Here is a 14647-nt window from a genome sequence, read left to right as displayed (position 1 = left end):
AGAGGTAGAAGATTCACAACCAAGATTTGCCACCTTGAAAAAGCCTCAGACACCTGTGTTCCAACTATCAATGACATAGTGCCACCTTGTGGTAAAATAGGTGTATAGCTAGCCATTTATGAAGGACATTTTCTCCATATACTTTAACTTCATAGAAGTCGCCCAAATTTATATCCCTATCAGTGGTGGAAGAAGTATTCAGATACTTTCTTTGAGTAACAGTACCACTACGGCAATGTAAAAATATTCCTACTTAATTAAAACTCCACCAGTGTTTGCAGCAAAATATAGTTAAAGTATTAGAACAAAATAACTGGTTTGGTCCCCCTTACAGATATATTATTATATATGACACCATTAGCTTGTTAATAGTGAAACATCAGAGTGTGAGCAGCACGTTGCTGTTGTAGCTGCTGGAGGTGGAGCTAGTTTAAACTACTTTATACAGTTTTATTTAGAGGGACACCAGATAAATCTGATGGGTCCTTAGTCAATTAATGGGAGAGGACAAGACAGAAAGAAAACAGAGTTCTGATACACGGATTTGTTTTCAGAAACCGAAAAGGTTGGAAACCACTGGTTCCATCTTTAACAATGTGTTGTATTTTTAAAAATCCTTGGGTTATCCATTATGTAGAATCTTCATCATAAAAGTAATGAGCAGCTACAGCTGTAAATAAATGTACTGAATGCTTATTTTCATTATTGATTAACCTGTCTCTCATTTTCTGGATTAGTCCATTTATCATTTTGTCTCTAAAATGACGGAAGATTATGAGAAATGTCAGTGCCAAAGGTGACTTCTACAAATGTCTTGTTTTGCCCGAACAACACGCCCAAACCCCAGATTCATTTTACTATTATCATATCACATTAACTCATGGAAAATCTGAAAAGTTTCACACTTATGTTGCTGCAATGTCTTATGGCTTAAAAAATATGTAAAACTATTATTCGTTTATCAAAATAGGTCCGACAGTTACTGATTAATTTTCTGTCAATTAGCTAATCAATTACTCCACTAATTGTTGCAGCTCCAATCTACATATGAAAGAAAGAGACATTCGGCCAGCATCTCAATCATAATCATCAAGACAGGAACACTGGAAACCGACACTAACAGAACAACTATGTTATTTAATGCAAGCGCATCTGTTTAATGTTTTAATTCAATAATACATATACATAACATCTCAAACATGGAATTGTTTTGCTAATATTGCACATTAGTAAACAACAGTCAGATCGCTTCCGCTTGGTAAGTCGTCTACAACATCTGGCAAACAGCAGGGGTAGATCGGGTTTGTTTCTGATTTAAGGAAAAATGTCTTTTTAAACACACAACAACGCGACAATCCCGGTTGTGCATTATAAATCCTAGATTACAGAAAAAAAATACGTTTCGCATGTCAAATCGTGCTTTCAGCAGAGACATACCACGTCCAACACCGACAGCGTCTCCCCCCACCAGATAACTGCAGTGGTACAGTCCACAACACCCGGGTTTCCGCGCGAAAAGACGGCCCGCGCGCCCGAATCGCTTATAGCATCCATTGCAAAACCCAGCGGAGCCGAGGCAGTCACGGTGGAGCCGCTCTGTGGTCAGCACCAGCGGGTTCAAACACGGTTTTAACGTAGTTTTTTAACGCGGTTTTTATCTTTCTTGTCTTACACGTTTAGCTAGCTGTTTACCATGCCAGCCAGGACTTCCCTGTCTCTGCCAGAGGATGTCAGAAAAAGGTAACGTTTAGTAACCTGTATGCCAATAACAGTTGATGACCCGGTGATTAGAGAATGACCGCAGATCGATATCTTAGTTGGGCAACGGCAACGGCAGTGAAAGACGAAAAACGCTGTTCTGGACTTGCCATGGTTGTCATGTGCGGGGGCCACCACTTTACCTTTAGCCTGTGCTAGCACCTCCAGCTAGCGTTAGCTTGTTGTCACTGGACAGTCAAGGCTGATGCCGCATACATAGTTAGCCCCTTGATAACGGTTAGCCAGTTAGCGTTAGCCCGTCAATGGATGGAGCAGCGTGTGAGATTTGGCGCCACTCAGGAAGTTTTGTTACCTGTGTTGCTGCTTGTCCGCGGTGACACTGGTTTAAACGCGACATCCCTGACAATGCATTTGCTCCTGGTCGATGTGTCCTCTGTTGCACATCAGTTAACTAACCGTAGCGTTGTTTTGACATATTCTTTGTTCACAGGCTGCAGGTGCTGGATGAGGATGGATTTTCAGACGAGGTGGGTTGTGTGTCTGTTTACTGCTCCTGAAACCCTGCATGACTAAGTGTTAGTCCAGCTGGACACTAATTGTTTGTTTGGCGCTCGAAAGACCATTCAACATGATGAGGGGAGCTCCACCCTCAGTTGGATTTTATTTATCTGAATAGTTCATGAAAGAGTCTGTCAGTGCACTAAATAGGAAAAAGATGCACTGTACAGATGATGCCATATAGTCTCGGTGCTGCTCCATGGGTTCCCTGCATCTTTTAAAACCAATTTGCATTTAATAGCTCAAATGCAATCACTGCAACACATGATGGGAAGGTGAACAAGCATTAACATTTTTAATTATTTTATCACTGCAAGTAGTCTCTCTGATGCTCTTGCAAGATGCATTTAAAGGCAATAGTCAAAACTACAATCAAAAATCACGCCATATATTTTACAGTAATATTTTTAAATATGCATCAAGAATTTACAGGACTTTGTTTTTAATTTTCTGCTGCCAAAGTCTTTTAAAAAGTAAACTGTATTTTTTTTTTTTTTTTTTAAGTTTAGCTTTTTTCTTAAAATGTCATTCCAGGATCATGTCAAAGAGAAGCTCAGGTTGGTGCAGGACTTCCTGCATGTTGACGCTCAGGACCAGCTGACCAGCCTGGAGAAAAAGATGAAAAGTTCAGAAATCTCAATGGTTAGTGACTCCTTTAGATATCTGGATTATTACTAATCCCAGAACTTAATTGGTCATGAGTTCTCCTGTGATGTGAGCTGATGTTGTCATGTACTTTCCTCAGGAGGTCTACATCACAAAAGTAAAGGCCTTGCTGGGAAAAGAGCTTAACCTTGAAAATGGTTCACATGTTGATGGCGTGGAGCAGAATGGAAATACAAATGGCTTCACAAACGGTTCCCACAAAGATGAGGACGGTGAAGATGCAACCATGGATGTGCAGGAGGAAGAGGAGGCTGTCAAGTCACCAACGGCTTCTAAGGGGAAGGGTGGACGCAGGAGCAAGGCAAACTCTGACACCAAAAGTAAGTTTGAGATTTCTCAGTAATATTTATAATCAAACAGCTTCATTCAAAGATGGAGATGACCGACAAATTAAATGGTTTCAAACAATAGTATAGGAAAATTTAATCTTGTTTTTCTTCTTTTGTAGAGTCTCCAGTCAGTACCAGGGTTACAAGAAACAGTGGGAAACAGCCAACCATCTTGTCAATGTTCTCTAAAGTGTGCGTACATGTGTTTTTAGTTTGTGCCTTTGTATCTTTCTCACTTTCTCATTCACATTTTGATTAATTAAAAGTTCTGAAGTTTTAAGTTTCTGTAAATCTGACTCACAGTCAAAAGCGGAAGTCAGAAGACCTGAATGGAGAAGCTACTAATGGGCAAAGTGAACTGAAGAAAGAGGAGGATGATGAGGAGGTAAAGCATTTTTACATACCAGTGAGATTTAAACATCAGTGCAGTTACTGCAATTGTCATTGTCTAGTGTATAACACTGCACATACTTTAAATCTGTTGTAGTCTCAGGAGGAGAAGCGTCTCAAAGTGGACTCTGATGAAAAGTAAGTCTTCTTCTCTTTGAACATTAATGATGGAAGTAGAACTCATTCAAAAGAATACACTAATACTTTATTTCATGCAGAGCGGCTCCAGAAGAATCGAATAGTGAGATTATTAAACCAGTTTCTGCTGCTAAGGTAAGGGATTGGGTCATTCACCTCAGTGTCACAGCTGTAAACATTTTCGTTAGCATGACACAGCCTGTATAATGTTTGTCTTTTTTTTTTGTGTGTGTGTGTGTGTGTGTGCTTCTTAAAGACACCACCACCCAAATGTCCAGACTGCAGACAATACCTGGATGATTCAGATCTAAAATTTTTCCAAGGAGATCCTGATAATGCGGTGAGAATTGTCAAGTTTACGCTCATTCAAAAAGCGCTTTGTTGAAAATGTTACTTGTATTGACTAGATGCTTGTGAAACATGGTGCATTTCCTCTTTGTATCCTCAGCTAGATGAACCAGAAATGTTAACAGATGAGCGCCTCTCCTTGTTTGACTCAAATGAGGATGGATTTGAGAGCTATGAGGATCTGCCACAGCACAAGATTACAAACTTCAGGTACAGGACTGATGGCCTAGTTAAGAGGAACAGGCTCGTCTTTTCTAATGCCATCATGTTACATGCTTTTGTGTTGCAGAACCTGAGGTTTTTGTCAGTTATCGTGTTAACACTTATGTCTTGCAGTGTGTATGACAAGCGTGGCCACCTTTGTCCATTTGACTCTGGACTGATTGAGAAGAACGTAGAGCTCTACTTCAGCTGTGTTGTCAAACCCATCTATGATGACAACCCTTGCATGGACGGTATAAAAAACATCTCAAGAATTAAAACTTTGTTTGTTACAACATTATTTTCATTTAGCCTCTACTTTTTTTCCCCCAAGGTGGTGTTCCAGCTAAGAAGCTCGGACCCATAAATGCCTGGTGGATCACTGGTTTTGATGGTGGAGAAAAAGCTCTAATTGGTTTCACTACAGGTAGCAAAGTTTTGTTTGTTTTTTTTTTTTTTGTTTTGTTTTTTTTTTTTTCCCCCCTGCTCTGAATTGAAATGAATCTTTCCCTCTTTATGCACGATGTACTAATGGTTTTTATCTATCTTCATTATCAAGCTTTCGCTGATTACATCCTAATGCAGCCAAGTGAGGAGTATGCACCCATCTTTGCACTGATGCAAGAGAAGATCTACATGAGCAAGATAGTGGTGGAATTCCTCCAGAAAAATCCTGATGCTACTTATGAGGACCTTCTCAACAAGATTGAGGTGAGGACTTATGTGAATAGAACAAACCCAATGTCTTTATTTAATAACAGCTCACTGATGTGCTGCATTTAATCTGGGCCCTCCAGATGTGTTCATACTAAAGTATTTATGGGGGTGGAAAAAAAGTAGACATTTGAATGGCAGCACTAAAATGATTAATTTGGTGATTAATACATTTGTAAGTTTCCATTTCTCAATTAAAAATATCAAACATTTCCCAGTTACAGGTTTATACATACGAACATAGACTCTGATATTGTGTGATTGTAATAAAGACAAAACAATTTAAATCAGTTTGCAAGAGAATGTAGCTCTGGACACTGCAACACGGTACCAGGCCACTGACCAGCCTTTGTTCTACCTGCCCTCAGACCACCGTGCCTCCTGCTGGGCTAAACTTCAACTGCTTCACTGAAGACACCTTGCTGCGGCACGCCCAGTTTGTGGTGGAGCAGGTGGAGAGCTATGATGAGGCCGGCGACTCTGATGAGCAGCCCATCATTGTTACACCCTGCATGAGAGACCTGATCAAGCTTGCAGGAGTCACTCTAGGGAAGAGGTACGGCTAAAGGATGATTAGATTATGGTTTGGGTTCCTTTTATTTTGCAGCAGTGTCAGCTGGAAGTAGTCAAAGATTTTACTCTCTATAATCACATCAGCTGACTTCACTTCCCTTCAGGAAATATTGGACTAAATGTTCAGTTTGTATCATTCCTACAACAGAAAAGTAAGCTTTCCATAACTACTGTAGGTCAAAATAAAACAAAGCTGAGCCATCTCCATGTTGTATATTTAGCTTCAGTGAAAACCCTTCATTCTCAGCTTCACCCAGATTTCTAGCAGCAGCTCCTTTGCAACACAAATGCTTCAGGATTTTGATGTTATCCCTTTTTATTTTATTTTTCTTTGCTTATATTCTTGTCTTTATGCTCCTCACTCCTTGTTCTCCCTAATGTCTAACATTCCTTTGACATTTCCTAATGCAGCATGCTGCTGTACTGGTAGGTAGGCCTCGTTGTGAATGCATCCTTAGCTTGTATGGTGGTGTGTTAGTGTGAAGCATTTAGAGGCTATATGGACTAAAGAGCATTATACCAGAGTTCACGCTAGAATTTTATTTAAAAATATAATAAATTTATTTATTATAGTTGTTTCTTTTGGGGTTGTTTTTTGGCCTTTCACATGATTTATTATTTGTGTATATGGGGCATTTGAATTTGTTTGTGGACCAGTGTCCAGAAATGATCTTGACTCAGTCACAAGTGTTTATTAATTAAAATGTCTGGTAGGATGCTACAAAAAACTTTACAGAAAAGTTCTTTTGATTTAACAGTTGAGAAATTTATTACTGTTTAGTACAGAAAATTACTTTTTGTGCTAGAGCTCAGAAATGTAAAGTCAAATCCACTCTGTGACAAGTAAACATAGAAGTCTGATTGGCTGGTGTGTACCCAAATGGTAATTGATTAGGGAAGGGAAGCAGTTTCAGTTAGAACTTTATTTTCATGCAGAGGTGTGTCAAAGGAGAAAAAAAATCAGTCATAGGTTTGAATTTTAACTGGCTCCTGAGGTTTCCTCCCTGTGCTATAATAAGCTTTGGACTTCCTAGTCTGAAGGTGGGATATCTCTGCGGTCATGATGACTTGTGTGAACCATTAGGGTTAGAACAAAAACTATACAACATACTTATGTAAAACTCAAATACTCATGACAGCAGTGCTGTGAAGATGTTAATACATGAACCTAGAGGTTAAGAATGTACTTAAATCACAGGATCATCAAATTACATTAAGTTTTGGGTTAATTAGTGCAATATAAAACAAAGCTAAGTTGCACCTGGGCCTTGTGTGGCAAATTGTCTCCTCATAGTGTCATTTAGTGAGGCCACCCAACAGTGTTTAAAACACTGAAGTCAGAGTTTAGCTCATTGGTTAAAATAATTGAGAATCATCGTAAGGGAGGATTAACATCAAATCTTTTGCATAACTTAAGAGGAAGGGAAAAACAACTGGTTTGCAGTTAAATGAGATCAGAGCACGTTCACTAAACCTTTAGTCATAACTGAGTGACTCTTGTTTTCTCTACAGGCCAGAATGTCTGGAAAGACATTTATTGGCAAGTTGCATCTAACGGGAACTCTGCATTGTACATCTTGTCTGTTTGGTTTTGTTTGCTTGTTTCTTTTGTTGCATGGCCTGATGCTGTGGTGTGTTGAAGGCCAGGGGCTTCATAATGCCATCACTCCACATACCATCAGGTGTTTGTGCCAGACCAAATGGAGCTCTCCTCTGAACACAATCTTTATTCTACTGACAGGAGAGCTGCCAGAAGACAAGCCATTCGTCACCCAACAAAGATTGAGAAGGACAGTAAGGGACCGACTAAGGCGACCACTACCACACTGGTCTACCAGATCTTTGACACCTTCTTCTCTGATCAGATAGAGCAGAATGATAAAGAGAGTGGAGTCAAAAGACAGCGCTGTGGTGTCTGTGAGGTGAGTGGCTCAGTGTTAAGCGGGTCAACATCTAATTCAACAGTGTCTCTTTAATTCTTTTGCCTAACATACATTTTTCTTTGTCCATCTTTAGGTTTGCCAATCTCCTGATTGTGGCAAGTGTACAGCTTGCAAAGATATGATCAAATTTGGAGGAAGTGGCAAAAGCAAGCAAGCCTGTAAGCAGAGAAGGTGAGCATGTCTCTCAGCAGTTACCTAGTCTTTAATCTACATAAATACCACTGACGTACCGAAGATATCTGTTTAGTTGCTTGATGTGTTATTAGCTCCTGAATCTTTCAAACAAGAAAAAATATTTTAACACTTAATAGTTAACATAACAATATAATAAACCATTGCAATAACATGGTGCATGTATGTCTTAATTCCATTCCTCTTTTGCCAATATACATCCCTCTGTTCAGATGCCCAAACCTTGCAGTAAAGGAGGCTGAAGATGATGAGAACATTGAAGAGGAAGATGTTCCAGTGGAGAAGTCCAAAAAGCTTCCTCATGCTAAGAGGAAGAAGCAAACTCAATGCAAACTGACATGGATCGGAGAGCCTGTTCAGGTATTTGTTCTCCCCCTCCCCCCCAGAATAAAATTTTCCTGTCAAGCATGTGAATCCAGCAGTGAGTGTATGTGACCTATATGTGTCTCCTACCCCCTTCAGACTGAGGGAAAGAAGCAGTACTACAAGAAGGTCTCTGTGAATGATGAAGTGCTGGAGGTGGGAGACTGTGTCTCTGTTTCATCGGAGGATCCAAGCATTCCTCTGTATCTGGCAAGGTGTGACATTTTTAGAAAGACACTCCTTGATAACGTTTACTGTGTGGCTACGTATAAACCTAATGATGTACTCCTCAGGATCACATCACTGTGGGAGGACAACAATGGAAAGATGTTCCACGCCCATTGGTTCCATCGTGGGACTCACACGGTGCTGGGAGAGTGCTCTGATCCGCTGGAGCTCGTCATTGTGGATGAGTGTGAAGACATGCTGCTCAATTACGTCCAAGGCAAAGTGAACGTCACATACAAGTCCCCATCTAACAACTGGTTTATGGAGGTATGTTGATTTGACAGCAGTTTAATTAGCATTTCAGTATTCATTTATATTGATGCCATGGTTACTTTTGTATTTTAGGGTGGCATGGATGTTGACATCAAGGTGATTGATGATGACGGGAAAAGTTTTTTCTATCAATTCTGGTACGACACAGAGTTTGCCCGCTTTGAGATGCCTCCTAAGACCACTCCATCAGAGGACTGCAAATTCAAGTACGCTCCATCCACACATGTATTTGTTTTGAAAGTACAATCTTTTCTTTGTTTCTTTCTGTTATCTTAACCTTGTGGATATGCTCCCTTTTTTTTCTCTCAGGTTCTGTGGCAGCTGTGATAGGACTAAAGAAAGAGAGGAACAGGATATTCCTCGTGCATTTGAGCCTCTGGAGAATGAAGACAATGACTCCAAGGCTCTGTATGCTCTCGCCTGCTTTAAGGGGGAGCAGTTCAGGGTGGGAGACGGTGTTTACTTGCCTCCTGAGGCTTTTAATTTCAGGTGAGTGAAGTGATTCAAAATTAGTAATTTACTCGAATTTTTACATTGACAATTAAAAAATACGAGACTCACTGTCTCTGTTCCCGGCTCTCAGTGTGAAGCCAGCTAGTCCAGTGAAGCGCTCCCATAGGAAAGAGGATGTGGATGAGGAGTTGTATCCAGAGTATTACAGGAAGTCCTCCGACTACATTAAAGGGTCCAACCTGGACGCTCCAGAGCCCTTCCGCATCGGGCGCATCAAGGAGATCTTCCATCACAGACGCAGCAATGGGAAGCCTGATGTCTCAGAGGTCAAACTACGACTCTACAAGTTCTACAGGTAAAATAAATTAAAATTTTAAATTGGTTGTCTTTCAGGGTGTAGTCTGTACCGACAGTATGACAGTTTGCCTGCTTGACGTAACTGACTTTTGTCTCATCTCCCAGGCCCGAGAACACTCACAAAGGCGTCAAAGCCAGTTACCACACAGATATCAATCAGCTGTACTGGAGTGATGAAGAAGTGACCGTCAGCATGGCTGAGGTGCTTGGCCGCTGTCAAGTAGAATATGGAGAAGACCTGAATGAGTCAGTCCAGGATTATTCCAGTGGTGGACCTGACCGCTTCTATTTCCTGGAGGTACAAGTTATTCAATTACTCTGCAGTAATGTCAGAAACGGCTGTTGATTTCATCAGCAGAATAGCAAATCTTTAACCAGCTACCCCACTGCTAAAATTTCAGTATTATGTAAAACATCTGCACACAGTTCATAACACTGCATAGGGAGGAAAAAGCCACTGAATATGCTGAACAGAGTCTCATGCTACTTGCTTATGTGAAAACTTGGTGAAAATCTATGGTGGTAATGTGTAAAACAAGAGTTTCAAAAGATCACATGTTAAACTAAATTGGAAAGACTGTTGTAAATTAGGAAATACAATGTCCATACTTGCATACAACGTGTGCATCTTCAGTTCAGTGTATACATTTGTTCTGACATATATTCCTCTCACTCAGGCCTATAATGCAAAATCAAAAAGTTTTGAGGACCCTCCAAATCACGCTCGCTCGGCTGTTCATAAAGGCAAAGGAAAGGGCAAAGGGAAAGGTAAAAGTTCACACATTAAAATACAAATATTTTCTTCTATCTAAAATTGGCTTTTGGTTCACTGAAATCCTAATCCAATGACTGTTATCCTCAACAGGTAAGGGCAAAGGAAAGGCATCAGCCATACAGGAGCCACAGGACACTCAGAATGAACCACAGGCACCTAAAGTGCCTAAATATCGCACACTGGATGTGTTCTCTGGCTGTGGTGGACTTTCTGAAGGCTTCCACCAGGCTGGTAAATATTTTATTTTTATTTCCCCCCCCATTCATGAAATTTTTTTTCTCAGAGCTGAAAATATTGACATGCGCAGAGCATTTTTCAATGCAGTGGTGAAAGCATGACTGCTGGTTATTTTCAGGAATCTCTGAGACTCTGTGGGCCATTGAGATGTGGGAGCCTGCAGCACAGGCCTTTAGGCTCAACAACCCCGGCACCACAGTGTTCACTGAGGACTGCAACGTCTTGCTGAAGTTGGTGATGTCTGGAGAGAAGACAAACTCTCTTGGCCAGAAGCTGCCTCAGAAGGGTGATGTGGAAATGCTGTGTGGAGGACCTCCTTGCCAAGGGTTCAGTGGGATGAACCGCTTCAACTCTCGTACTTATTCCAAATTCAAGAACTCACTTGTGGTCTCCTATCTCAGGTCAGTGTCTCTCATTTTGACTCTTAGATTACACGGTTCCACATTTTCCTCCTTTTGTAGATGATATACTCCTTCAGTGCACATTTAAAATAAGTTTTCCTCTGTTGCAGTTACTGTGATTACTACAGACCAAAGTTTTTCCTGCTCGAGAATGTGAGGAACTTTGTGTCATTCAAAAGCTCCATGGTCCTAAAGCTGACTCTACGCTGTCTTGTGCGCATGGGCTACCAGTGTACTTTTGGCGTCCTTCAGGTGGGTTCAACTTGTAGTTGGTGCCATATTATTCCAAATTGTGCCTCTTTGAGTGGGATCTGCAGTATTAATCTCTGCACATGTGAAGCCCTCCTGATAAAGGAAGCAGCTCATCAGGAAATCAGGGGACAGATTCCTATAAAGTGTGTGTGTAACCTGCCTATATCCACAAGTAGCTGTGGACACTGGCAGGGGTGGCAGCATAGAATTGAACTATAAAATAGGAAAGAGAAGGGGTACAAAAAACTCCAAACCCTTTTTTTTTTTTTCTTCTAAATTTGAGCCACCACTCCCTGAATTTCTTAAGGGTGAAGATGCCAGCTGAAAATAAGTTTCTCATTACCATGTGAGGCACTTTTTTTTTTTTTAAATGGTCATACATGGCAGTATATTCAGCTTCACAAGACATCTAATGTACTTGGTTCTCCCCTCAACAGGCTGGTCAGTATGGTGTTGCTCAGACCCGTCGCAGGGCAATCATCCTGGCGGCGGCTCCTGGAGAGAAGCTACCTCGCTATCCTGAGCCCCTTCATGTGTTTGCTCCCAGAGCTTGCTCTCTGAGCGTGGTGGTGGACGAAAAGAAATACGTCAGTAATGTCACACGGTAATGTGAACTCCCCCTGTTGTCCTATTGATGTGTAAATCTACATCACAAATGTACAAAGCCCCATTGGGAATGTCACCGGACTAAATTTTCTCTCTTACTACAGAGGTAATGGAGGAATCTACAGAACCATTACTGTCCGAGACACCATGTCTGACCTGCCAGAGATTCGCAATGGTGCAGCTGCATTGGAGATTTCCTATAACGGGGAGCCACAGTCTTGGTTCCAGAGGCAGATCAGGGGAACACAGTATCAGCCTATCCTCAGGGATCATATCTGCAAGGTGAGCTGTCTCACATTACTTGGTAGTAACATTAACATAATATAACTGGAGGGGGAAAAAAAACAAAGTTGCATGATCTTCGTGTCCTCAGGACATGAGTGCTCTGGTCGAGGGTCGGATGCGTCACATCCCCTTGGCTCCAGGCTCCGACTGGAGGGATCTGCCCAACATCGAGGTTCGGCTGAAAGACGGCACTATGACCAAGAAGCTGCGTTACACACACCCTGATAAAAAGAATGGACGTAGTAGCACCGGTGCACTCAGAGGTGTTTGCACTTGTGCAGGAGGTATACATAGCTGGTTTTCTACTTCACTAATGGAATTTACAAACTACTCTGCAGGTGTCTGTAATATTTTTGTTCATGCATCTTTTAGGGAAGCCCTGCGACCCTGCAGACAGGCAGTTTAACACCCTGATCCCCTGGTGTCTGCCCCACACTGGTAACCGTCACAATCACTGGGCTGGACTGTACGGCAGACTGGAGTGGGACGGCTTCTTCAGCACGACTGTCACTAACCCTGAACCCATGGGCAAACAGGTACATCAACTTTTTATAGAAGTTTGAATAAAACCATTTTCAGCCAAAATATTTCAAAACTGCGTAGAGCCCTTCTTGGTACCATACTGTGAAACATCTCTCATCTCATTTACATAGAAAAACTAATGGAACACAAAATTATCTCAGATGGGAACGAAGCTCCATTGAATGAAAAGCTACAGTGAACTCAGATTTCAGGAGATATTTGACTAGACTGGCTAGAAAATGTATACTAATAGCACAACAATTGACTTACTGCTTAAGGCTTGTAACAGATTTCCTGCCGTTTAATTCCAGGGCCGTGTTCTGCATCCTGAGCAGCACAGAGTGGTTAGTGTGAGGGAGTGTTCACGCTCTCAGGGATTCCCCGACACCTACCGCTTCTTTGGAAACATCCTGGACAAACACAGACAGGTAAAGCTCTGACTTCATTTAAGTGTTGTTGTTTTTTGTTTTTTATTTGGTTGGTTAAAGGATCACCAAATATGTACTGCTGACATCTGTCCTCTTTTTCTTTAAGTGGATGCAATCTCGGTTTATATAATTATTGATCAAGTCACACTGTAATGTGAAAAGGGTCACTCTGACAGATGAACCAACAATTATCACCAAACTATTTCTATGGAGCTTTACAGCAACTGTCGGCTTGTGGCTGCAACTTCTTGTAGAAGAGATTTTGGCTACAGCAGTGGAGTCGCTGACAGTGCCCAAATAAAATGGCAGACAGGCAAATGTAGCAGGTGGAGCATATAGCAACTAAAAAGATTTCTCTCAGGTGTTGGAGAACAAAAACAGACTTTAATAGTGGTGAATATTGCAGTTGGATTCTTCTTCTGAAACATGATTTCGAATGAATCTGATCTCTAAATTGCGTAATTTTGCTATATCAGAAGGTGATGAGGCAATGTTGTGTTTATAGCTTAAATCTGTGCCCTCAAGTTACCAGAACATATTTCAGGATGAAACACTTCATACTGAACATAAAAGCAATTTTAAAAAAATGGTTTCTCTATAAAATTCAAAAGGACATTGAAGTTGAAATGACGTATAACATCGGCTTTGTGCCGTCACAAGTTACGCAACTGCTTGTTTCTGTTGTTGCCTCTCAGGTTGGAAATGCGGTGCCCCCTCCACTCTCCAGGGCCATAGGCCTGGAGATTAAGAAGTGTGTCTTGGAGAGAATAAAGGAAGAACAAGCATCAGGTAACTCATTTGTCTGTTATATCTTTGTAATTTCCTGATGCACTTTGATTATTTGAATACGCTGAAATTCTCCCACAAATGTGTCTTCATTTCCCTCCATAGAGAACATCAAACAAGAGAAGATGGAGGTCTCTGACTAGTCCCTCCTTACCTTTCCCAGCAAGAATTGGTTCCAGAAATCCTGATGTGTCAGGAAATAATTTCTTTTAAATAAGCTGGCTTTCAACTGTGTCACTAAGTGGCCACCATGGACATTCTGTGCAGTACCGTTCCATGTTTTAAATGTGCTTTTAATCATGATGTTGTTGGGAAATGTTCACTTAATGTGGGATAAATTGTATGTAGTTTTTTATATGTAATATTTCAAATAAAGCTCTTATGAAATCCATTTTACTTGAATTATGTGAATTTATTTATAAAACTAGGCAGTGAAAGACGTGATAAGGCTGGTATTCATCTCAGCCACATTCACATCTAGATTGTTACATTTAGGCTGAACTAATGAAGAGTAAACAATGGCAGTGAATTAGAATGCAACTGCAGTAAATTCTAGTGGCATGTCATTAACCACACTTCTTGTGGGACAACTTCAAACATGGTTAACACAACCTTGACTTTGTATATTGTAAGATCTTAAGAGCTGTCAACTAAAAGATCTTGCAATCTCTACCAAAGCAGCTTTAATCGCTCTTGTATGCTTCATGTCTACTGCATTTGAAGGATTTGCATCATTGTAAACTACCTAGATGTGAGTATTTAAGGCCATACTTGTTATAATTTTAATGTTCAGAAAAATGCACCAAGCTAAATCATGTAAGACTGTTACCAGTGGGTAATAAAATTGTTAAATATTTAAGCTCTGTGATACAGAAAACATGTAGCATATGAAGATGGTTTGAGTGATAAA

The 14647-nt window shown here is 40.8% G+C and overlaps 1 protein-coding gene across 1 annotated transcript; it reads left to right on the top strand.

The window, feature by feature from the left end:
• Positions 1-1479: 1479 nt before the first annotated feature.
• On the top strand, positions 1480-14128 carry dnmt1 (DNA (cytosine-5-)-methyltransferase 1). The gene is made up of 34 exons (XM_071469547.1): positions 1480-1740; positions 2210-2246; positions 2812-2919; positions 3023-3263; positions 3392-3464; positions 3576-3657; positions 3760-3800; positions 3881-3935; positions 4057-4140; positions 4249-4358; positions 4485-4603; positions 4684-4776; positions 4909-5060; positions 5432-5619; positions 7378-7558; positions 7653-7750; positions 7984-8131; positions 8234-8349; positions 8428-8629; positions 8708-8841; positions 8945-9124; positions 9219-9443; positions 9551-9743; positions 10123-10213; positions 10311-10451; positions 10576-10858; positions 10969-11110; positions 11548-11714; positions 11821-11998; positions 12090-12285; positions 12374-12537; positions 12835-12951; positions 13647-13740; positions 13843-14128. The coding sequence occupies exons 1-34, from the start codon at positions 1694-1696 to the stop codon at positions 13878-13880; spliced, it is 4518 nt and encodes a 1505-aa protein (XP_071325648.1). The 5' UTR covers positions 1480-1693; the 3' UTR covers positions 13881-14128.
• Positions 14129-14647: the final 519 nt, after the last annotated feature.

The sequence above is a fragment of the Trachinotus anak genome, unplaced genomic scaffold (assembly GCF_046630095.1).
Source record: "Trachinotus anak isolate AG129_WGS33_773 ecotype Australia unplaced genomic scaffold, CSIRO_AGI_Tana_v1 ptg000003l, whole genome shotgun sequence".
Taxonomy (NCBI): Eukaryota; Metazoa; Chordata; class Actinopteri; order Carangiformes; family Carangidae; genus Trachinotus; species Trachinotus anak.
Note: the sequence above shows the minus strand (reverse complement) of the source record. Positions and strands in the feature narration are given on the sequence as shown.

What these genes read in the sequence shown, in the direction of transcription:
- dnmt1 (XM_071469547.1), top strand. Translation starts at nt 1,694, where the DNA reads ATGCCAGCCAGGACTTCCCTGTCTCTGCCAGAGGATGTCAGAAAAAG. An exon ending in AACCAGTTTCTGCTGCTAAG is followed by an intron (nt 3,936 to 4,056) that starts GTAAGGGATTGG and finishes TGCTTCTTAAAG; the next exon opens with ACACCACCACCCAAATGTCC. An exon ending in TGACAACCCTTGCATGGACG is followed by an intron (nt 4,604 to 4,683) that starts GTATAAAAAACA and finishes TTTTCCCCCAAG; the next exon opens with GTGGTGTTCCAGCTAAGAAG.